General features: G+C 50.1%; 1 protein-coding gene across 11 annotated transcripts; it reads right to left on the bottom strand.

Annotated features, from left to right (window-relative positions):
- Position 1: 1 nt before the first annotated feature.
- WTIP (WT1 interacting protein) lies at positions 2 to 24,192 on the bottom strand. 11 transcript variants are annotated; one of them, XR_012327960.1, is made up of 9 exons: positions 23,109 to 24,187; positions 17,790 to 17,891; positions 6,247 to 6,314; positions 6,025 to 6,087; positions 5,728 to 5,874; positions 4,841 to 4,892; positions 4,229 to 4,579; positions 4,071 to 4,139; positions 1,148 to 1,216 (listed from the first exon to the last, which is right to left on the bottom strand). XR_012327960.1 is itself a non-coding variant. In XM_073795777.1 (8 exons), the coding sequence occupies exons 1-8, from the start codon at positions 23,782 to 23,784 to the stop codon at positions 1,076 to 1,078; spliced, it is 1,389 nt and encodes a 462-aa protein (XP_073651878.1). In that variant the 5' UTR covers positions 23,785 to 24,176; the 3' UTR covers positions 2 to 1,075. The 11 variants fall into 11 exon arrangements, 8 of the variants coding, with proteins under 8 accessions (XP_073651878.1, XP_033701919.1, XP_073651882.1 ...); XM_073795777.1 differs by lacking the exon at positions 4,229 to 4,579 and having other exon boundaries at positions 2 to 1,216; positions 6,025 to 6,158; positions 23,109 to 24,176; XM_033846028.2 differs by lacking the exon at positions 4,229 to 4,579 and having other exon boundaries at positions 2 to 1,216; positions 5,728 to 5,858; positions 23,109 to 24,168.
- Positions 24,193 to 24,229: the final 37 nt, after the last annotated feature.

The raw sequence follows: 24,229 nt of genomic DNA, 5'->3' as shown, positions 1-24,229 counted from the left end.
CCAAGTTTTTAGAAGAAAACTATATTCTTTTAAAGAAAATGAAAATATTCTCAAAGGAAAAACTTAATTTAAGTCAAATCATATGCTTTTGTTGTGGAGCCTGATACACAGTGCTTTCCTGTAACAGATGGGCAGGGCGCCCCCTCGCGGCCTCTCTCGACCGAGACCTGTGGCTGGAATTCTGCACGAGGTGTTCTTTTCCCGAGGCCGAGGACGAGAGGGGTTGGGAACGAGGAGCCAGGGATGGGAAGACCGGGGCGGGATGAAGGCTGAAAACGCCCATCGGAGTCCCGGTGGCCAAAACCCGCCGTGACCACAATGGCCGAAGGGAGGGCTCCTTCGTAGGCCCCACTCCCTAAGGGTGTCATTCCTCACCCCCTTCTACGACCCCTCCCAAACAACGAACCCTTCCCACCCACCAGCGGGCCAGGCGCTTATGAGACAAACACGCGTGCCCTCCGGCAACCCCCGCCTTCCCGCAGCTTTCTTGAAGGGGGTCCCAGACCCCTTCTACACAGGGTAACTGGCTCCCGCCCCGAGGCCAGTCGGAGGACGGCGGCCGTGTACCCCGCGCCCCTGCACCTTCAGCCCCGTGACCCAGAGCCGGTCTGGGAGCCTGCCCCCGAGGCCACGGGGCACAGGGGGTCCCGAAACACAAGGCGGGTGATGGGGTGGGGGCGGGAGGCGGCCAGGGCCCGAAAGAAAGGAAGCCGTTTGAGGAGGCACAGACGGTGAATAAATATTAGTAGCTTCGCCGCGGGGCCGGCCCCTCGGACAGCAGCTCGGTGGCCGGTGGGAGTAGGGGTGGGGTGGGAGCCGGCGGCCGCGCCCACCCTGACACAGAGCCCCGACACTGACCTGGGTCACCCATCGCCGGCGCGCGCGCAAAAATATACTCGCGCAAAAACACGTGCATGCGCAGGAAAACGCGCTCCTGAGCGAAAAAAAACGCGCGCGCGCGTGCACGCAGACACAAACACACGCCCCCAGGGTCGGGCTACCCGCCCCCAGCTCAGAGCTCGGTGACGTGCACAGCAGGTGAGGCGCCCCCAGGGTCGGGCTACCCGCCCCCAGCTCAGAGCTCGGTGACGTGCACAGCAGGTGGGGGAAGTGGGCCTGGCCGGAGGCGCCGCAGGTGGCAGCGGCGGCACAGCAGGTGGCCCTCCAGGGGGTAGCAGCGGCGTCCATCCTCCCCGCTCAGCTGCAGCCCGCAGTCCTAGGGAAGAACACAGCCCCGGCGCCAGAGTAAGCAAGGGAGGGGTGCATCAGAGATCTGTAGGACCCTGCCCACCTTCCGGAGGACTTTGGCCTTTACTCTTTGGGGGAAGGGGGTCAGGAACCCAGTGCTGGACACCCCGAATTGGAGAGCATCTTACACATCCAAAGGAGCCAACCAGGAGAGAGCTACGCGGACACTAGGCTGGAGTCTTGGAGAGAGGGCTGGGCAATAAATGGGGGGCATCAGCATAAAAATGTGATAGTTTTTAACAAAACAACAAGAGTTTCTCCCAGGGAGTGCAGATAACTAGGAAAGAGAAGAGAAAAAACAGCTGAGCTGTGGAAGCTCCAACTTTAAGAGAGGAAAGAAGAGCAGAGCCAAGATTTTAGGGGAAGATGAAAGGAAAACCAAAAACTGCCTGCCCTAAGGGCACAGTGAAGAGGGCATCTAGGAGGGAGAGTCTAGGGAAGTTGCAGCGAGCTTAGGACAGTGACAACTGAGAATCATCTCCTGGATCCCCACATGGGGGTCACTGGCTGACCTCAGTGGCCTTAAGAGATAGTGGAACAGAAGACCTGAAGCCGTCAATTCAACAAGGAGTTTTGCTTTATGTCCCTTATCCTACCATGTTTACCACTGCACGATATTTTATAGGCTAATTTTCTGTTTAACAAGTTACGTGATTCGTGTTTGACCTCTAACAGGCAGGAAATGTGAAGGGCAGCCAGGGAGCATGGTGTGCTGCGAGCGACAGTGGGGCACCAGGCAAGACCTACTGGACAACTTTTTCCTTCCTTTCGCCCCCTCCCCCACCCCAAGGAGGCCCCTTTGGTCACACTCTCACTGCACCCAGGGCTGAACTCCAACCTGGAAGCTGTGACACTTGTTACCCAAAGGCCCTGAGACCAACATCGACCCCCGCCCCACACAGCTGATGGAGCTGGGCTGTTGTGATGGAGCTTCATGTCCCACGCAACTCAGGTCCCAGGGGTCCTCCGTGTCCTGTCTGGCCACAGCCCCCTGTTCCCATCCAAGGGTCTCCCCTGGGGGCAGCAGCACCATGGCTCAGAGCCCCGAGGCGCTGGCTGTACTCTGCTTACAGCTTGCCCTGCTCCTGGACTCGGCATCAGCCTTTCCTTAAGGGCTGAGCTTAGCGACCCCAAGGGGACACTGCAGTCCCCAGGACTGCAGAGCAGGATGCCCTCCCACGGTTGCTGGAGGAACTGTGGCCATGCCTGCTCCTGACCCCCCTTCCCTGGTCCTCCAGCAGGATTCCTGTTCCCTTTGGGCCACTTGCCCCCATCAAGGCAACCTGGTTCCAGATGGACCCTAGATTCCTACCGAAGGTTTCTCACCGACATGCCTGCTCTTCCCTGGGGGCTCTGAAACCCAACACTTGGTTTTTCTCCTGCTTCTCGGGGGTAGGTCGGTCATTCATTCTAGGCCTCCTGTGTGGCGGCTCTGCCTGAACGCATCCCCGGAATGTTGGAGCCCCTGGGCTATCCTGAGCCCCCGCTCCTTCCTCTACAGCTCTTCCTGGAAGACCTCATTTACTCCCCTGGCTTCAGTGGCCATGTACATGCCCACGATGGGACTCCCGCTTCCGGCCATGACAGTAACAAGGACTGGATTTCCCGCTCTACCTTTAACGATGGCAAACTGGGCAAAACATATGAAACGATGATTCTCAGACTCTGAACAACAGGCAAGGCAGGCCAGTGATCTCTGAGAGAAGGGAAACTAATAAGGAGAGCCCTACAGTTGCCCAGGTTACTACCTGGAGAGATTTTTTCCAGGCTGCCCATTGGTCTCCCTGAATTGAGAATTTGGGGAGGCAAAGGCAACTAGAAACCACAGGGCAGAGTATCAGAGAGGAAAGAGCTATGTATGCCAGTGACTCCCAAACTCCTACACCTGTACCAGAGTCTATACTCCAGCACATCCGGCTGCTGCCTAGAGAGTTCCGTTCAGGTGTCCCCAGCTACCAAAAGTGAGATCATCTAATGCCTTCCTCCTCTCACCCTCACTCTCTCCTGGGGTCGTAATGGACACCTTCCAACCCCTCAACTCCCATGTCCAATCACTGACCAAATTCAGTCCCTTGTACCATCTAACCAACACTAAACTCAGTCTACTTGCTGGAACCCAGGGCCACAACCTTGACTGTACCCGCCTCCTCTGGGAACCTCAGCCCCTACTCCCTCTCCCTCCATTCATTCTCTGCATGAGTGCCCTTTCTAAAATCTCAGTGACATCGCGTCATCCTTTTTCGATCCTTCTCCACTGCCCTCAGGATAAGTCCACGCTCCTCAGCTCAAGTGGCCTTTCGTCCGCAGCTCCTGCCAACTTCTCCAGTGAAACGAAACAACACACTCACCTTCACATCTTAGCACATTCTGCTTCCATTGCCTGAAAATGCCCTTTTCCCTGCTCCTTAGCTAACTCTTATTCATCTTTCAAATCTTAGCTTGGGTGTCACCTCCCCCAGAAAGCCTTCCTTGATTTTCCAAGGCCTGCTATGTGCTCTGAAAACTCCCCTTGATAGCAATGATGACCCTGTATAAATACTGCCTGAGTACTTGTCTCTCTGGAGGATAGAGACTGTCTTTATTCTCTGTACATCAACAACACCCCAACACTGTACATCCTCGGCAAATATTTGACTGAATGAGAAACGGGCTGAGAGAAACATATCCTGGAGGGGAGGGAGAGAGCTCACTGGGGGAGGACAGCCAGAATGGGATAGAACCATAAAAGAGGAGGTGAGCCCACAGAGCACCTAGGGAGAAGGAGGCCTGTGTGAGAGGGGGACTACCCTGGCCGCCAGCCTTCTGGGGGGACCCAGGCTCACCTCACAGTGATAGCATTCCACGTGGTAGTCTCTGTCCATAGACACCACACGGATGGTTGTCTCACAGCCCTGGAGGAAGAGACAGGGCTTGAGGCAAACTGTGTGGTGGGCACATAACTATACAACGCGCTCCTGTCATGGGGGCTGTGCACTCACACCCGTGTGAGCTCTGACGTGGGTGCTCCCACGGGGCCAGAACAGGCATCAGTGGGTGCACACAAATGGATGTGCGTGTGCCGTAGGCCTCCTCCCGCGCTGGAGCCGAGAGCACGCACACTTGCTCATGAGAGCCATCACGTGGGTGTCAGTGTGTGCGTACGTGTTCTTTTCAGTTCTCTGCAGTCAGGAAAGACCACTGCCAGGCCTGCTTCCCCAGGGCCAGCATGTGTGGAAGACCCAGTGCCGGAGAGAGGGGCACCACCCGACGATGTCTCCTGCACAAACCGCATCCTTCTCTCGTCTGCTCCCCCACCGTCTCAGCTGCGAGCTCACAGAGCCCGGGGCCAGTCCTGACATCGACGGGCAACGGAGCTGAGGGGCCAGTGGGGCAGCCAAGCGGCAGGGGCCACCAATTCCCTCTAACTCATGCGGGGACACCTGCACCGTACGTGCACTGGGCACAACACACGTCCCTCAGCCCAGAGGGACAGGGGGCAGGAGCGCCTGCTCATCCCTCCCACTGGGGCCCAAGACCTGGGGCCAACCCAGGCAGGACCAGCAGGGCCGGGCGGGGCCAGGCGCCTGACCATCTCCAGGTGAGTGGTTCCTACCTGTGCAGGGAGGATAGGACGGGCACAGGAGGCACATTTTGGTGCAAAAACCCTGGAGGAATAAAGGAAACCAGAAGTGACCAGCTGAGTGACCAGAGGCCAAGGGCACGAGGACAGGTCCACCCGTAGTAGCCCCATGACGCGGCCCGAGCATCAGGCCCCCTCTCCTTGTGCGGATATGTCGGGGTAGGAGCATCCTATGCCATGCCTTCTTGGCACTGGCCTTTCGTGTGGTGCCCCAATTCACCTCCACCCCATCACCTCCTCCAGGATGGCTTCTTCAGGTTCTGCCCTGGCCTCTCCCTCATGCTTCCTGCCAGTCATTGCCCCCTCGTGTCCAGGCTTGGGCGTCCTCTAGCTGAGACCCCTGCAAAGCCTGGCTCCACACTGAGTACCAGGAACCAATGCCCAGCACCAACCCCATGCAAGGCAGCAGCACAGGACCAGAGGTCCGAGGGCTGAGCCTGGAGCCACAGCAAGGGAGAACGGATCACCTGGTCACATGGGTACGGCCAGGCAGAAAGAGACTCTGCAGAGACCCCAAGCCCCCATTCCAGGCAGAAGACTCTTCTGCCTGGAATGGGGGCTTGGGGTCTCTGCAGAGTCTTTGCCTGGCCACTAGAGCAGCGGGACAGAAGCTAGATGGGGCAGCCCAGAGTCCCCACCACTAGGACGAGGGGGTGCAGGCAAAGGCAGGGGGAGGAGAGGACTGAGACAGAAGGCTCCAGCAGAGATCTGCGCCTCGCCCCAACCACTGAGCACACAGCGGAGGCCAGAAGTGAGCAGGCCAAGAATGGAGGGCACAGACAGGCAGGCCAGAAAAATACTCCTGGGGAGAGGCAGGGGAACCATGGGAGTCACACTGTTGCATAGCGCCGGCTACTCACGTGTGATAATCTCGGACACAGTAGATGTTGTTCTCCACATCCACAGTGAAGGGCACCCCGTCCAGGCACTCGTTGCACACCGAGCACCGGAAGCAGCCCGGGTGGTAGGACTTCCCAAGGGCCTGCAGGATCTGGGGGCGGGAGGCACTGAAGGGTCAGTGTAGGTGGAAGGCTCAGCACAGCCCCCAGAAGACACTCTGGCTCTGAGCCCCTGGCAGGTCTCCAACAGGTGAAAGGGTGGGGTCCTTGACTCTGCGCATGTCAGAGGGGCTCCAGGAGCCTGGGGGAGGTTCTCACCATCTCCATGATGAGGTGTCCACACACGCTACACTTGTCAGCCGTTTGCTGGAACCCGGAGTACTGGGAGGGGACACAGGATCCAGGATGTTATGTGACACAGGGGTACTCGCTGCCCAGCCAGCATCTGCTTCCTGGCCTCAGGTCACCACATGAATCAGAAGGAGGGTCCCCGCCCCTGCACCCACCCATGGCACCAGCCAGGGCACAGCTTTGACTCACCAGGAAGTCCTCCTGGCAGTACACTTTCTCACCCACATTGTAGAACGCCTTCCCGCGAAGTCGTCTCCCTGCAAGGATGAGGGTTGAGAAGGGGGTCCCTGGACTGCTGGAACCAGGGACGACGCTCCTGCTGCCACTTCTCAGCACCCTCCTCCAACAGATGAGAAGCGGATCGCAGACAAATTTTAAATTTCCCTCTAATGCTATGTTATTATCATTACGCTAATTAATATTTTTAAAAAATTAAATAGAATATGTTGCTGACAAAACTGTGGTAAGAGGTTGTCAGAGCAAACATATGAAGACCGGTTTCTCAAATGTAAACTGAAGTTCTGATAATTAAAAAAAAAATTTGCTTTAAGTTCAGTGGAATTCAGAGCAGACTCCGCAGAATGAATTTCTTTTTCTTTTTTTTTTTTACTTTTTCTTTATTTTATTTTTGGCTGCGTTGGGTCTTCGTTGCTGCGCACAGGCTTTCTCTAGTGGTGGAGAGCGGGCGCTACTCTTCGTTGTGGTGCACGGGCCTCTCTCATTGCAGTGGCTTCTCTTGTTGCGGAGCACAGGCTCTAGGAGCATGGGCCTCAGTAGTCATGGCTCACGGGCTTAGCTGCTCCGTAGCATGTGGGATCTTCCCAGACCAGGGCTCGAACCCGTGTCCCCTGCATTAGCAGGCAGGTTCTTAACCACGGCGCCACCAGGGAAGCCCAAGAATGAATTTCTTAATCTAGAAACGTTAAAGTACAACTCTCACCAGGTGAAGGAGCCCAATATAAAAAAAGGTATCCTTTATTCCAAGGATGCCAGGATAGTTCAACGTTGGCAAATCAGTCAGTGTGATACAACACATTAACAAAATGAAGGATACAAATCCTATGATCATCTCAATAGACACAGAAAGAAAAAGCATTTAATGAAATTCAACATACTTTCATAATAAAAACTCTCAACAAAGCGGGTATAGAGAGAACGTACCTCAACATAATAAAGACCATATATGACAAGCCCACAGCTGATATCATAAACAATGGAAAAGCTAAAAGCTTTTCCTCTTGGATCAGGAAAAAGACAAGGATGTCCACTCTCACCACTTTCATTCAACATAGTATTGGAAGTCCTAGCCAGAGCAATTAGGCAAGAAAAGGAAATAAAAGGCATCCAAATTAGAAAGGAAGAAGTAAAACTGTCACTATTTGCAGACGACATAATATATAGAGAAGAAAAAAATATATATATAGAGAGAGAGAGAGAGAAAACCCTAAAGACTATCAAAAACTGTTAGAACAAATGAATTCAGTAAAGTTGCAGAATACAAAATCAATACACAAAAATCTGCTGTTTCTTTAACTAAAAATGAACTATCAGAAAGAGAAAATAAGAAAAGTCTATTTACAATTGCATCAAAAAGAATAAAATACCTAGGAATAAATTTAACCAAGGAGGTGAAAGACTTGTATATTGAAAACTACAAAACATTAACGAAAGAAACTGAAGACACAAATAAGTGCAAAGATATTCTATGCTTATGGACTGCAAGAATCAGTATTGTTAGAATGTCCACACTACCCAAAGCAATCTACAGATTCAACACAGTCCCTATCAAAATTCCAATGGTTTTACTGTTGGTGGGAATGTAAATTGATACAGCCACTATGGAGAACAGTATGGAGGTTCCTTAACAAACTAAAAACAGGGGACTTCCCTGGTGGCGCAGTGGTTAAGAATCCACCTGCCAGTGCAGGGGACATGGGTTCGAGCCCTGGTCTGGGAAGATCCCACATGCCGCAGAGCACCTAAGTCCATGTGCCACAACTACTGAAGCCCATGCACCTAGAGCCTGTGAGCCACAACTACTGAACCCCGGGCGCCTAAAGCCCGTGCTCCACAACAAGAAAAGCCACAGCAATGAGAAGTCCTCACACCACAACGAAGAGTAGTCCCCACCCACTGCAACTAGAGAGAGCCTGCGGGCAGCAACAAGACCCGACGTGGCCAAAAATAAATAAATGTATTTTTTTTAAAAAAGGAAAACTAAACTAAAAACAGAACTACCATATGACCCATCAATCCCACTACCGGGCATATACCCTGAGAAAACCGTAACTCAAAATAAGTCATGTACCACAAGGTTCATTGCAGCACTATTTACAATAGCCAGGACATTGAAGCAAGCTAAGTGTCCACCATCGGATGAATGGATAAAGAAGATGTGGCACATATATACAATGGAATATTACTCAGCCATAAAAAGAAACGAAATTGAGTTATTTGCAGTGAGGTGGACCTAGAGTCTGTCATACAGAGTGAAGTAAGTCAGAAAGAGAAAAACAAATACCATATGCTAACAACTATATATGGAATCTAAAAAAAAAAAAGTTCTCATGAACCTAGGGGCAGGACAGGAATAAAGACACAGACGTAGAGAATGGACTTGAGGACACAGGGAGGAGGAAGAGTAAGCTGGGATGAAGTGAGAGAGGAGCACTGACATATATACACTACCCAATGTAAAACAGCTAGTGGGAAGCAGCCTCATAGCACAGGGAGATCAGCTCAGTGCTTTGTGACCACCTAGAGGGGTGGGATAAGGAGGGTGGGAGGGAGACACAAGAGGGAGGGGATATGGGGATATACATATGCATATAGTTGATTCATTTTGTTATACAGCAGTAACTAACACAACATTGTAAAGCAATTATACTCCAATAAAGATGTTAAAAAAAATTCCAATGGTATTTTTAGAACAAATAATCCTAAAACTTACATGGAACCACAAAAGACCCTAAAAAGCCAAAGCAATCTTGAGAAAGAAGAACAGAACTGGAGGCATCATGCTTCATGATTTCAAACTGTATTACAAAGCTACAGTAATTAAAAAGTATGCTGTTGGCATAAAAATAGACACATTCATCAATGGATCAGAACAGCAAGCCCAGAAATAAACCCACACATATATGGTCGATTAATTAACAACAAAGGACCTCACATCTGTTAGAATGGCTATGATCAGTAAGACAAGACATAACAAGTGTTGGTTAGGATTTAGAGAAAAGGGAACCCTCGTCCACTGTTGGTGGGAATGTAAATTGGTGCAACCTCTGTGGAAAACAGTATGGAGGTTCCTCAAAAAATTAAAAAGAGAACTAACATATGACCCAGCAATTCCCTTTCTGGGTATTTATCTAAAGAAAACAAAAATACTAATTCACAAAGATATCTGCACCTCTATGTTCATTGCATCATTATTTACAATAACGAAGAGATGGAAACAATCTAAGCGTCCATTGATGGATGAATGGATAAAAAATTACACACACACACACACACGAATATGATTCAGCCATAAAAAGAATGAAAATTAAATCTTGGCATTTGCAGCAACATTAACGGACCTTGAAGGCATTATGCTAAGTGAAATAAGTCAGACAAAGAAACACAAATGCCGTATGATCTCTCTTATATGTGGAATCTTTAAAAAAAAAAAAAAAAGCTCATAGATACAGAGAAGAATTTGGTGGTTGCAAGACACAGGGGGTTGGGGATGGGAGAAATGAGTGATGTGGGGTTTTTTTAGTTTAAACAAATTGAACAAAAACTTTCAAAGAAAAAAGCATCCTTGTCAAAACCACAGCCCCAGCAGACCTATGGGAGGCATTCCCATTAGAGTCAGGAGATGACAACACCTAAGCAGGGGCAAGAGGGAACCTCCCGCACCTGATGAAGGGCACCTATGAAAGCCCCACAGCTCACATCAGACATAACAGTGAAATAGTAGACGCTTTTCCCCTTAGGATTCAACAGTATACTAGATGTGCTACGCAGTGCAGTAAGGCAGGCGAGAAAGGAAAAACTATAAACACAAATGACGTGATTGTGTTATACAGAAAATCACAAGAAATCTATGAAAAAACTGCTAGAACTAATAAGTAGGTTTAGCAAAGCTGTAGAGGAGGTGGTCAATATATGAAAACCAAAAATATTTTTATATTCTAGCAACAAGTGACTGGAAAATAAACTTACAATTTTTATTTTTATTATTTTGAATACATTTTACTAGCACCTTCAGTATTCCTTTTTTTTTTTTTTAATATCTATTTATTTATTTGGTTGTGCCGGGTCTTAGTTGCAGGAGGCGGGCTCCTTTAGGTGCAGCTCGCAGGCTGCTTAGTTGCGGCTCACCAGCTCCTTACTTGCAGCATGCGGGCTCCTTAGTTGTGGCATGTGAACTCTTAGTTGCAGCATACACGTGGGATCTGGTTTCCTGGGCAGGGATCAAACCGGGCCCCCTGCATTGGGAGCGCGGAGTCTTAACCACCGCGCCACCAGGGAAGTCTCCTAAACTTACAATTTTTAAAATGCATTTATAACAGCATCCCAAAAAACCCATAAAATACTAAGGGATAAATTCAATGAAAGATGTGTCTGACTTTACTCAGCAAAACCAAACTTTGCTGAGAGAAATTTTAAAAGAGCTACATAAATAGAGAGATATACCACTGCTGCAAGACAGTTCTCCATTGGATCCCTTCCATCTCTGCACATCTTTCAAATGGCTTGCAGCTTTCATTCTTAATTATCTTTCCAAGGACGTCTGTGGAGCAAACTGCTCAGAAGACAGAGATAGCATCTCCCTCTGAAGCAGAAAGCAGGTTGGTTTGCTGTTCAGTATAAACAGAGATAAATGTGCTTCTCTGGGATAAGAGTCACACAGCTTTGCTGGCAGCCCATTATAAAATCCTGGGGTTCCCTAAGCTCAGGGTTCCTCAGCCATGACATAGAGACCCACCGCGTGTGCAGCACACAGCTGGTATCCACGTCACCACTGTGGGACCAAGGAGGGCACACAGAACCGATGTGAACATGAAGCTCACGCTGCCTGCAGTGCTGTATCTGTCCCAGGAAGGTCATGTCTTCAGCCAGCACCCGTGAAACACTGGCAGGCTAACTAGTCAGCTTGCATGCAGGGAAAAATCTTGGACCCTGCACAGTTCCGACAACCATCTTCATGGCTTCAGACATTCTCGTATCAATTGTCCCCAAATTGATCTACACATTCAATGCCGCCCAATCGAGTTCTCAGCACTCTATTTTTTTGTGTGTGGAAACTGATGTGCCAATTTTTAAATTTATATAGAAATACAAAGAACCTAGAATAGCCGAAATAATCTTGGAAAAGATCAACAAAACTAGAAAACTTACACTCCCTATTTTAAGACTTACAGAAATCAAGACAATGTAATATTGTGGGCAGGAGAGACAAAAAGATCAGTGGAGGGGCTTCCCTGGTGGCGCAGTGGTTGAGAATCTGCCTGCTAATGCTGGGGACATGGGTTCGAGCCTTGGTCTGGGAAGATCCCACATGCCACGGAGCAACTAGGCCCGTGAGCCACAACTGCTGAGCCTGCGCGTCTGGAGCCTGTGCTCCTCAACAACAGAGGCCGCGATAGTCAGAGGCTCGCGCACCGCGATGAAGACTGGCCCCCGCTTGCCGCAACTAGAGAAAGCCCTCGCACAGAAACGAAGACCCAACACAGCCAAAAATAAATAAATAAATAAATTTATTAAAAAAAAAAAAAGATCAGTGGAACAGAATGGAGGGCAAAAATAGACCCATAAATATTTCAACAAACGTACAAGTGGGAAAGCAAAGTCTTCTCAGCACATGGTGCTGGAACAACTAAATATTCATATGGAAAAAAGAATAAGACTCAATTCCTTACCTCTTACCATACATAAAAATTAACATGAGATGGTTATCAACCTAAACATGAGAAACCTAAAGCTTCTAGAAAAAAACAAAGGAGACTATCCTCACGACCTAACAGGGGACAAAACATTTTAAGTCACAAAAATAATAACCGTAAAACAAAACAAAAAAAAACGGAAAAAAATATTCACAAAACATCTGAAAAGAACTTTTACCATATATATTCCTATAACTAAATAATAAAAGACAACTCCCAATTTAAAAACTGGGCAAAAGAGGGACTTCCCAGGCAGTCCAGTGGTTGAGACTCCGCACTTCCAGTGCAGGGCCTGCAGGTTCAATCCCTGGTCGGGGAACTAAGATCCCACGTGCTGCATGGCAAGGCCAAAAACTTTTTTAAATAAAAATTTTTAAAAAAGGGAGTAAGAATTAAAGTAAAAATTATTTTTTAAAAAATGGGCAGAAGACTTGAACAGACTTCACAAAAGAAGATATAAACGGCCAAGAAACAGAAGAAAAGACGCTCAAACCTCATTAGTTGTCAGGGAAATGCAAATTAAAACCACAGTGAGATACTACTTCAAACCCATTAGAATGGCTAAAATTAAAAAGACTAAAACACCAGCTGTTGGCAAATATATAGAATAAACCAACTCTCTTACATTTCTAGCGGGAGTATAAAATGATACAGTCCCTTTGGAAAATAGTTTGGCAGTCTCTTATGAAGTTAAACGTACACTTAGCCTATGACCCAGAAATTCCATTCCTTGGAATTTACCCAAGAGAAATAAAAACATTTGTCCACAAATGACCTGTACAAGAATGTTCATAGCACAACCTAGTATCTATCAACAGATAAATGGATAAACAAATTGTGGTATATTCATACAATAAAAATGCTATTCCGCAATAAAAAGGAGTGAGCTACTGATACATGTAACAACATAGATCAAAAAAAAAAAAAAAAGGGGCTTCCCCTGTGGCGCAGTGGTTGAGAATCCGCCGCAAATGCACGGGACACGGGTTCGAGCGCTGGTCCGGGAAGATCCCACATGCCGCAGAGCAACTAAGCCCGTGCGCCACAACTACTGAAGCCTGCGTGCCTAGAGCCCCTGCTCCGCAACAAGAGAAGCCACCGCAATGAGAAGCTCGCATCGCAGCGAAGAGTAGCCCGTTTGCTGCAACTAGAGAAAGCCCACGCGCAGCAACGAAGACCCAATACAGCCAAAATAAATAAATAAATAAATAAATAATTTATTTTTTAAAAAGAGAAAGAAAATAGTACATACTATTATGGCTGCATTTATATTAAGTTCTAGAACAGACAAAACTAATCTATGATGGTAGAAATCAGAACACTGGTCGAGTGGATGTGATGGGAGAACATATGGGGATTAACTGAAAAAAAGGGAAGATGGAAGTTTCTCGGGTGTTTAAAATTTTCTATAACCTTGTTAGGGGTGTGAGTAATATAAATGAACACATTTATCCAAAATCTTTGAACTATATACTTAAGATCTGTTTGCTGCACTATATGTAAATTGTACTAAATTAAAAACAAAAACAAAGGTAAACCGAATATATCTTGTGCCAGAGTAAAGAAGTACTCAAAGAACAATGGGGACATGTCAAAAGGGCACAGGAGTCAACTGGAAGGGACTTCCTCTGGCAATCTGAGCATCAAAAAGAATAATGATGGTATTGCAATACATTACATGAATACAAGTCCATAAGTAATAAGAATACTCATAAAAGGAAAAATGTATTTGCCCCTGTTCGACTTTTTCCTTAATTTTCAGGGACTTCCCTGGTGATCCAGTGGTTAAGACTCCGTACTTCTACTGCAGGGGGCACAGGTGCGATCCATGGCTGGGTAACTAAGATTCCCACATGCCACACAGAGCGGCCAAATAAATAAATAAAATAAACTTTTCAAACATCCCCTAGGGTGGGCTTCCCTGGTGGCACAGTGGTTGAGAGTCCGCCTGCCAATGCAGGGGACACGGGTTCGTGCCCCGGTCCGGGAAGATGCCACATGCCGCGGAGCGGCTGGGCCCCGTGAGCCATGGCCGCTGAGCCTGCGCATCCGGAGCCTGTGCTCCACAACAGTGAGAGGCCCGCGTACTGCAAAAAAAAAAAAAAAGAAAGAAAAGAAAAAGCTCCGAAAGCTATCCCAGGAAAATGAGAATGGACATTTCCCTAGTAGGGCATAACTTGCAGAGATATTTCCCAACCCATCCCCTATAGCCCAAGAAAAATAAAAATTAAAAAAATAAAATAAAAAAAAGGAATGCTGTAAACAAACAAAAATGATCGTTGGCAGTTATGTTTGTGACAGTATAAGGTTTGTTTTCCCATATGCTTCACAGTGTCTTTTAACAAATAGAGGTTTTTAATTCAAATGTAGCCAAATTTGTCAATCCCCTCTTTTAAGTTTGGCAGTTTTTGTGTGAAAAAATTTTTTTCTTAACCAGAAGATTGGTAAAGATATGTTTCTATACTTATTTCTAAAATTGTCAAGTTTTTCTTTACCCATTTAGGTCTTTGATACACCTGGATTTAATTTCATTATTTTATATGGATAACCACTTTTCCCAGAACCATCTGCAATGCTGTCTCTATCACCCATCAAGTTTTCACACAGACAGTGGGTCTGTTTCTAAACTCCACTCTGGTCCATTGGTCTATTTGTCTATCCTTGCCCCAGTACCACACATGAAATTAATTAATGTAACTGTACAATATATATTGACACCTGGTAGTGGAAGTTTGCCCGACCTACTCTTCTTCAAGATCATCTTGATTATTCTTAGCCTTTTGCTCTTCCATTTAAATTTTAGAATTAGCTTGTCAAATTCACAAAAACCTGCTTAACTGGAATTACAATGCATTATAGATCAATTTGGAAAATACTGACCTCTCAACACTATTTTATATACCCATGTTCAACAGTATATGAATATTTACATGATTATGCTATATTTATTTTTCTTGTCTTACTGCAATGACTAGGACCTCCAGTACAATGCTGAATAGAACACACGATTGCAGGCGTCATTGTCCTTTCCTCTTTTAAAGGTCCATTTTTCTTATATTTCACCACTGAGTACGATGTTTGCATAGATTTTTAGTAACCAACTTTTATCAGGTTGAGAAAGTTCCTTTTTATTTCCAGTTTGCTAAAATCTGAATGTCAGATTTTACTGACTGCTTGTTCTACTCCTATTGAGATGATTATATAGTTTTTCTTCTTTAGTTTGTTAATGAGGTGAGTTACAGTAACGAATTTTCTATCGTGACTCCACTGGTACTCTTCAGGTAAGCTCAACTTGGTCATAATATATTATCCTGATTCATACACTGCTGAACTCAGTACCAGTGGAAAGAAGAAGGGAATAAATAAGAATACAAGAAAAATTCCCAGAACCGAAGGGCAAGTCTCCAGTCTAATGGGGCTCTGTGTGTACGCACAAAGCCTACACCAAACATAAAGTATCCGAAGCCAAGTAGCTGCAATGCACAATTTCAGGAGCACCATTCCTCTTGCATCTACGTAAGTGGCAACCCCTGCAACTGTGCAGTTCACAGCCCTTTCCAGAGGCTATTACAGGATTTGCTCAATGATAGCCCTCTTCCTGAGATCTCCCAAAAGGAAAAAAACAGATCACACACACAAAAATGAGAATCAGAATGGCATCAGAATTGAGCAGTAACCATGGCTTCTGGAAGATAAATCTATGACTTCAAAATGCTTAGTGAAAATTAGTTCCAATTTGAAAATCTATTCCCAGTCAAACTACAAATTGTGAGAGTTGAATAAAGGTATTTTAGACACAACAGAATTCAGAAAACTTACCTCCCACATTGCCCTGCTTAGACAACTACAGCAAAACGCTGGACAGTTTAGGTTGTTTCACAGCTTCGATTCCTCCCTACTTCTCCAAGTTGTGTTCAGTAACCAACCTTACCTCAGACAGCCTGGTGTGTTTAAGGGAAACCTGAATCCACTCCCCTATCCGTGGATGGGCTTGATTAGTATAAAGCTAATTCGTCTTCCCTTATAATGGTTCAGAGACTCAGGCAAGTAAGCCAATCAAATCACAGCACTCCCCCCAGCCACACGGGGCTTGGTTCAGGAATGGATGTGTGAGATGATCTGGCCAATGATATACAGGAAGATGTTTGCTAGATGTTTTCTGGAAAAGAAGTCTCCCCACCCCAAAAACATGACCAGAGGAAATGGCCCCTCTTCCTCCAGACCAGTGGTGTCCCAATGGAAGTCTCAAGCTGCCTCAGACATTTCACTACCATAAGAGAAGTCACCCTAAGGATAAAACCAAACCCAAGGGAAACACAGCCAAGATATTCATAGGGCCTAAGCCACTAGATCAATCCCAGCCTGAAGCCAGCCCTATCTCTGGGCTCCCAGTTCAACGAGTCAAGAAATATTCTTAGAGTTTAAGCCTCCTCAGCAGCTTTTCTGTCATCTGCAGCTGAAAGCTTCTAGGAGACAGTGGATTCAATCCAACCAATATACATGGGTAGGCACAGAATGAACACTCCACAGGGGTCCAGAGAGCAACTGGCTCAGACTAAGGAGAGGCCAGGGGCTCCAAGGGGGAACTCAAAAGAATGCCTACTAAAATGGGGCAACTGGAGTGGGGAGAGGAAACTGAAGGATATGATAAGTCAAGACAATGCAAGGAGAAAAAAAGGTTAAAAAAGAAAACTCCAGGGAAAGTAAATGACTATAGAAAAAAGGAGACATAACCCCAGTATAATTCTTGGTTTTGCAGTGAATAATATTTACATAGTCATATTATAGTAATATAAACCTGGTTTATTGACTTAATCACAACTTATGATGACTACACTGAGAAGACGGAAGGGGAGAGGGCAGAACAGTCAGCGTAAGAACCTATTCCTCACCTACCACGGCAAACAAAAGTAAATCATTTCCAAAACTGATAATCAAGAAACAGCAGTGTATGCTGTTAGAACATGGAGGTGCCTACTAGATGAAGTTGCTACGTGGCTGCCCCTGGGCAAGAAGACCGGGGTAGAAAGATAAGCGGTTTTTTGCGATTGCAAAAATAGCTTCTCAGGACTCTCTGACTTAACACTGTGTACATATTAGACGTTTTTTTCTTTTAACATCTTTATTGGAGTATAATTACTTTACACTGGTGTGTTAGTTTCTGCTTTATAACAAAGTCATATTACACTTTTATAAAATAAAGTGTTTTATATTAAAATGTTTTGTGTATATAAATAAAAGATGTCTTCTCAGGGCAAAGCATGAAAGAACAGTAAGAAGATCAAGAGTGCAGACTTAAAAAAAAAAAAAGAGCGCAGACTTATTAGGTTGGTTGGATTATAGTTACTTTTTTCTTTTTATAACTTTGTCTAGGTTAAATTATAACATTTATATTTTATACAGTGTGTAAAATTAGGACAAAAAATATATTGCAGGGAAAAAAATATTAGCCTCATATCCAGGCAGGCAGAAGGCACATCTCTGGCTCCACAAGCCCCACCCAGACAACCGAGAGACATCAGTACCCTGCCCAGGACAGAGGTTCCAAAGCCAAGGGCTAGAAGGGCAGCCTTTCCCTGTGGCCAGCAAAAGCCTCCTCCCTGGTCTCACGCCTCCCTCCCCAGGGCTCAGCAGATCTCCCCAGGAGCCTGGGCCTCTCAAGCAGACTAGGCCAGATGACAAGGAGCCACAACTCAGCCTCCTCCACACTCCAGCCTGGGCCAGAGCTGGGTGGTCCATCCGCCTGGGACTTAGATGCAAGGGGATCCACAGTGCAAGAGGGACAGGGGAGAGGTTACCTACCACAGGAGTTGCAGGTGAAGCAATCAGTGTGATACAGGCTCCCCATGGCCTGGCACGCCTGCCTCGCTCCATAGATGCCAAGCCCACACTTGATGCAAATCCCTATGGAAGAGGAGGCAGGAAAGAGCAGCGATTAGCACCAGGTCTGTGGACTTGAATGGACACGCATCTGACTCCCAGTCCTAACACCGCCCAGCCACGTGATCTTGCGCAAGGAAATTCCATAGGCCTCCTTCGCTCCATTACTAATGGCTGACATGGGGACAGGAAGGGTACCACTACTTAGGGTTTGCTGCTGTTGTCTGAGGACTCAAAGAGTTTAGCAGAGCACGTGGCAAGTCAGAGCTAACGGACACTGTCCACACCATCAAAATTACAATGACATGTTTATACCTGGAAAGTTGGTCTAAGCCCCTTCACCTTGATCTGCTCGTGGACAGAGGGAAAATCCTTTCTGCTGTCTATGAACCAAAAAGAATGAAGACCACATAGACACAACCAGGGCAGAGTCCCTGACCCTCCCAGCCACACCTCCTTCACCTGTACAATAAGGTCAAGTTATTCTCTTGTTTAGTCAACACGTGGACACTGACACCCCGCATAGTTTAGGTGCCAGAGATTCTGCAACGCACCAAACAAACCCCCCCCCCCCCGCCGCCCTCAAGGAGCATGTATTCCAGTGGAGAGAGGTGGACAACAGGTAAATCACATCTCAGGTAGAAACAAGTGCTATGGAGGAAAAGAAGGCTGATTAAGAATACGTCTGAGTGTGTGATTTTTAAAGAAGATGGTCAGAGAAGGCCCCAGTGACAAGGTAATATCTGAGCAAAGGTCTAAAGGAAATAAGACGGCGAAGTTGCTCTGCAGGGAATAACTGAGTGGACTTGGGGACCACCCCAGGGTGGGGTGCTTGGCAGGTAGGGGAGGGGTGGTAAGGAGAGGGGTAACCAGCAATACCAGGGCAAAGGCCAGCACTAGCCTTAGGGAACTCTCTAGCCAGCCCTCCTGGAGACCGTGGAGACTGCAGGTGTCCAGCCCAGACATCAGAGGTCCTCTCACAGACTCACCAAAGGTCTCCCATGGCACAAAGGGCATGGAGACGGGCCCTACCTGCCCCCTGGACCCTAAGTCTTCTGGCCGCTTCAGGACACGCTGCCCTCAACCCTCTCCTTCCTGCCTTCCACCAGATCTTTCTCCTTAACATTTACCATGGCCGAGCGTCTCCCACCTTAAAAAAAACCTCCCTCCCCCATCAGCCACCCCATTTTCCCCCTCCCCTCAGTCAAGAAAGAAAGCTTAGTCCACATCCTGTCATCTCCTAACGGTGCAGATTTATGGACGTTCTCTTCTGATCTTGTTAAAGGGGGCCCTCTCCTCCTCTCGGGTCCCCAGAATATGACCCGCACCTGGCTTTCTAGTTCTTCTCTCTTCCCAGTTCTACTGGGTATTCCCTTGCTCAGTCCTGGGTCTCCCATGCCTCAGTCTCCCCAGGAGAGAGAGAGACAGTTCAGATGCCCTCAAACCAGGCAGGAATGTAAAAGAGATTGGTGGGCACCCAGGTGAATGCAGAAGAGAGCCATGGCCGCCGGAGGTCACAGACACGTCTCAGCTCCACTGATGGCTACCGGGGAGGAATGCAGGGCCAGCACTTCTAAAGATTCTGATTTTTCAAGAAAAGCTAGAAATCTAGATTTGTGCATGAAACCTTTCCATACTGAAATTAATTAACTTAAATGTTTTGAGAATTTGAAGCCAAACACACCACGTTTACAGGTCTCCACACGTGGCTTTACCCCAGCGCCATCTGCTCCCATGCTCACCCCTGCCGAGGCTCCTGGCACCCTGCCCAGCCTGGATCCCTCTCCTGAGCCACTAATCCACCTCCCAGGTGGCCCCAGACCACCTCAGGTCCAGAAGAGAGCTCTGGGCTCCTGCTCAAAAAAACGGCACTTTCGCACAGCCAGGTTCCAGAAAGCATCCAGGTCTACCCTATCTCTCTCACCTCCAGCTCTCAATCAGGTTCCTCTGTTCCCTACTCTGGACTTCATTCCCTCCCCTCATGCCCACTGGCCCGATTCAACGTCATCAATTCTCATCCCACTTGCTGTTTCAACAGCTTCCTCACAGCATCCTACCCTGGCCCCCGATAATCCATCCCCCAAACTGCAGCCAGACTTATCTTCCTAAAGTGAGAATGACCCACCCTCACACCTTCACTCTTGTCCATCAACTCTGAACACCTGACCTTGTCATTTGACTACGTTACCAGACAACACGATGCAAGGAGCAAAAGTCGGCTGCCTATTGGAAGCAGAACAGAAGGACCACTTTCATGAAAATACGCTGAAGAAGGACAACCAGGGGCTTCCCTGGTGGCGCAGTGGTTGAGAGTCCGCCTGCCGAAGCAGGGGACACGGGTTCGTGCCCCGGTCCGGGAAGATCCCACATGCCGCGGAGCGGCTGGGCCCGTGATCCATGGCCGCTGAGCCTGCGCGTCCGGAGCCTGTGCTCCGCAACGGGAGAGGCCACAACAGTGAGAGGCCCGTGTACCGCAAAAAAAAAAAAAAGACAACCAGGACCATGAGGTACCTCCAAAATCCAAGGAGTAGACTGCTTCGGAGGAGAGTTGACTCCACCTTTGGAATGCAGTAAGATCCAGACCAACAAGACCTGGCAAATGCCCTCTGGTGTTTGGGGCTGAGGCTGGGGCATCGCCAGGGTGCTGAGCGAGGGCTGGGTCAGTCCAGTGGGAGGAGACAGAGACGGCTGAGGGGAGATCGAAAGCGGATAAGCAAAGACAATGTCACCCAGACACTAGGATGAGAAGACGGGATGAAAGGGCGGATAAGACCTTGGGGCCATATAGGTTTGGGTTTGTTGTTTTTTCTTATTTTTGTTGTTGTTGCTTAATGAAAGACCCTTATACATATTTATAAACAAAAGAAAAGGGCCAGTGGAAAGAGGAAAGCTGAAGATGGAGGAGGTAGAGGTTGGAGATGGAAGGATCTTCATCCTCAGACCTGGACATGGACTTAAGAGCCTTCAGGGAAGGGACAGGAAGCCAAGACTGCAACTGCTGACCCTATTATTCTCAGCAAAGTAGAAAGCACGGGCAGGGCCAAAGAGAGAGGCAGGCTGTTGAGGGACTAAAAGAGGGAACTGACCAAGGCTAAGAGTGATGGGTGGTGCCCAGAAGAGCACCAAGGTTAAAGACCATCACTCTGCGCCCTGATATAGCAACAGAAAAGGGGGCCGCAGCACTGACTTGGAGCCAGGGTTCTGCAGGGCAAACAGCAATGAGAGCAATCAGAGGTAGCGGTGAGACGCAAGCTGCAACCAGGACTGAAGACAGCTGACGCGAGGCAAGTCCAGGGTGTGGCCTTGGGGGTGGCCGGCTGAAGAGAAGGCAGAGAGGTCACCAAAGTCAATGAGGTTCTGGAGGCCTGAGGCTGTTGGCTGGCTCCTGGCAGCAGAACTTGGTCAGGAGAGATGCCCATGAGAGACAGAGCGCAGCCAGGAGGTGAGCGGGTGCCAGAGCCAAGAAGGGATGGACAGAGAGGAAAAAACACTCCAAGGGTGAGGTTTACCAGAGATCGCTCGAGCTCATGCTCCCTGCAGACTTCCTTTTGTAAAATGTTGTATTATCCAGGTTGATCTCTATGAAACTGCCACTTTCACAGCTCCAAAATGTGGAACATCGGCAGGAAGATAACAGCAGTTCAAGCAAACAGCTGCTCATGTTTTCAAAAAATCAGGAAAATGTTACCTAGATCGGGCTTCTCTTAAAAAAAAACCCCAAAGATCTATCATCACTCACCTCCCACTCCCACGTGGCTTCAATGGGAGCAGCAGGTCCCATTAGAAAGGATGACCCACCAGCCCCTTCACTTCTCCCACTACCTGCCCCGGTCTGCACACAAAGATTCAGGAGTAGCTACGGAGGCCCAGAGAACACACCCCTGCCCAGGCCCTGCAGCGAGTGGGGACAGGAAAAGGGACGGTCTCCCCGGGAGAGAGCGCTGGAATCTCATTCTCTTCAGAAGGTAGCCCAGCTTCGGCTCCTGGTACCTGCCCGGCATGAGAGGCAATGGCTTCCTACTCCCTCCCTGCTCCCAGGCGGTCTGACAGCAGCCACAGGACCTACCAGACCACAAATTCTCACCGTGATGCTCCTAGATGAGCAGGTCCCCTCCCAAAGGCAGGACAACCCTTTGGCCTACACACTCCCTTGACCACCTGACCCCTCCTGGGCTGCAACCCCAGGGAGTATAACGGAAGTGTACATATCCTTACTTGTCTCCTTTTGCCCACATTCTTCCCTCGGCCTGCAGTGCCCCCATTGCCCGTCCCATACAACCTCCTTCCCTCTCAAGATCCAGTTCAGGGCAGTCCTGAGCTGCTAGCTGGAATGAACCATGAAATACAAACTCCAGGACAGCCTCAGCCTCAGACATGATAACCACCACCCCCTCCAAAGCCAGGTGCCTGCTTATCAGTAAAGGAGGGAGCGAAGCCCCTCCCCAGGCCTCTCAGAACCTCAAGCCTCAAGTTGTCCAAAGGACTTGGGATCAAAGGGCCAAGGTCAGACTGAGAAAGGGAGGCTGTCAGAGACTGGTGGTCTTTGCAAATGATGTGAAGCAGGATTCCCTTCGGAAACATCCCATATACACAGCACAACCGAGAACGAGGACAGCCCAGTATGACCAGCTTAGTCTCCCCCCACCCCCAGCGTGGGCTTCTCCTCCCTCAAAGACTCTACTTCCAGCCACTACCATTATCAAAGCCTCAGGTCAGGCGGGCTCCGGTGGTATCCAGGCCACGCCACCTCCCTGCCCCTGTTCACAGCCCTTACTGCTGGGAGAAGGGAAACACACAGCTTCGGCTGACCGGCTGATCACAAAGCATGGAGTACGATGAGCTGAGGCAAGTGCCAAGGGTTAAGAAGAAATTATTCAAAAATAGCTTTTTCTGCCTATTAACGTGACTTTTGCTCTAAATTAGGGGCAACGCATCCACTGACTTTGCCAGAACTCCCGGCCCAGAGACCCAGAGGCTAAGCCACTGTCCGAAACAAGCCCCAGACCTGGAGGTTCACACACACACTCCGTCTGCGGGAACAAACGTCGCCAGCTCCCCAGCCCCACGGGAGGGACACACACTTTTTGCAGCCCGGTCCCTCGTCCGAAGCCCAGCCCTGGGCCCAACCAGTGCTCTCCTCGGCCGAGCCGGCCGCCTACCCGGAGGTCGTCCCCGACCCCCAAAGAGGACAGCGGAGGCCCGGGGCCGAGGCGCGCGGGCCGCGCGGCCGAGCTCGCTCACCGAAGTAGTCCCGCGCAGTGCGCGCCTCCAGCGCCCGCTCCAGCTCTCGGGTCAGCGCCTCCAGCCGCCGCTCCGCCGAGCTCGGGGCGCCCTCCCGGCCCGGGGGCAGCTGGAGCGAAGGCAGAGCGAAAGGGGCAGGCCCGGCGGGCTCCGGGGAGCGAGCCGGCGCGGAGCAGGCGCCGGGCAGGAGCAGGTCGGGGTAGGCGCCGGCCGAGCCGCGGGAACCGAGGCTGGACACGCTGGAGCGCGCGCTGCCCACCGACGGCGGCCCGGGGCCCGGGCGCGGGTCCGAGCGGCCCGAGCGCGGGCTGCCGTGGCGCTGGTCGTAGCCCAGGCTGATTCCGCTGGAGCGGGCGCTGCCGCTGCCGCCGCCGCCTCCGTCGGAGCCCGCCAGGCTAGCCCGCGGGCTGCCCGCCGGCTGCGCGCTGAGCTCGGGGGCCGCCGCGCGCCGCGGGCCTCGCTCCCCGCGGCTCAGTCCGTCCACCCCGGCCTCGGGGCCGCCGCCGCCGCTGCCCTGCCCTCTGCGGCCCAACGCCTGCGCCGCCTCGTCTCCCGGCCCGGGCCGCGGCGCCCGCCGACCCCAGCCCGGAGAGTCGCCGCCCGGCTCCAGCTCCCGCAGGGCCAGCCCGGCCAGGAGCAGAGCCGCCTCGTCCGCGGCCGCCCGGGAGCGCTGCATGGCCCGGCCCGCCGGCCCCGGCGCGTCACCTCCGCCTCCGCTTCCCGCCGCCGCTCCGGCCGCGCCGCCGCATCGTCCGCCCGAAGCCCGGAGCCCGCCCCGGGACCCCTGGGCGCGGGGCGGGGCCGGCGCCGGGCCGGGGTCGCTCTGCGGGCCACGCGCGGTCCGGGGGCCGCGGCGCTCCGCTCGGTGGCGCGCGCGGCGGAGGAATGTGCGCTCGGAGGCGCCGGGCCGCGTCCCCTCCTCCCTGCGGCTGTGCGGGGGGCGGAGGGACTCCTTTGTGGGGGCAGGAATGCGAGGAAGGAGACGGCGCTGCGGCCTCTGGAATGTGGGGGGAGTGGCGGCGGCGGAGCCGCGGTGTCCGCGCTTCGCCGCGAGCTCGGAGGGGCGCGGAGCCTGCGCTGGGCCGCCGGGGCGTGCGGCTTGGAGCTGGCGCTCGAGTGGC

The sequence above is a fragment of the Tursiops truncatus genome, chromosome 19 (genome assembly GCF_011762595.2).
Source record: "Tursiops truncatus isolate mTurTru1 chromosome 19, mTurTru1.mat.Y, whole genome shotgun sequence".
Lineage (NCBI taxonomy): Eukaryota > Metazoa > Chordata > Mammalia > Artiodactyla > Delphinidae > Tursiops > Tursiops truncatus.
The sequence above is the reverse complement of the archived record's forward strand: the minus strand, read 5'-3'. Positions and strand labels throughout refer to the sequence as shown.

Coding starts and splice junctions, on each gene's coding strand:
- WTIP (XM_073795777.1), bottom strand. CDS start 23,784: ATGCAGCGCTCCCGGGCGGCCGCGGACGAGGCGGCTCTGCTCCTGGCC. Junction 5,875..6,024: donor GACACCTCATCATGGAGATG/GTGAGAACCTCC, acceptor CTGACCCTTCAG/TGCCTCCCGCCCCCAGATCC. Junction 1,217..4,070: donor TGGAATGCTATCACTGTGAG/GTGAGCCTGGGT, acceptor GTTCTTCCCTAG/GACTGCGGGCTGCAGCTGAG.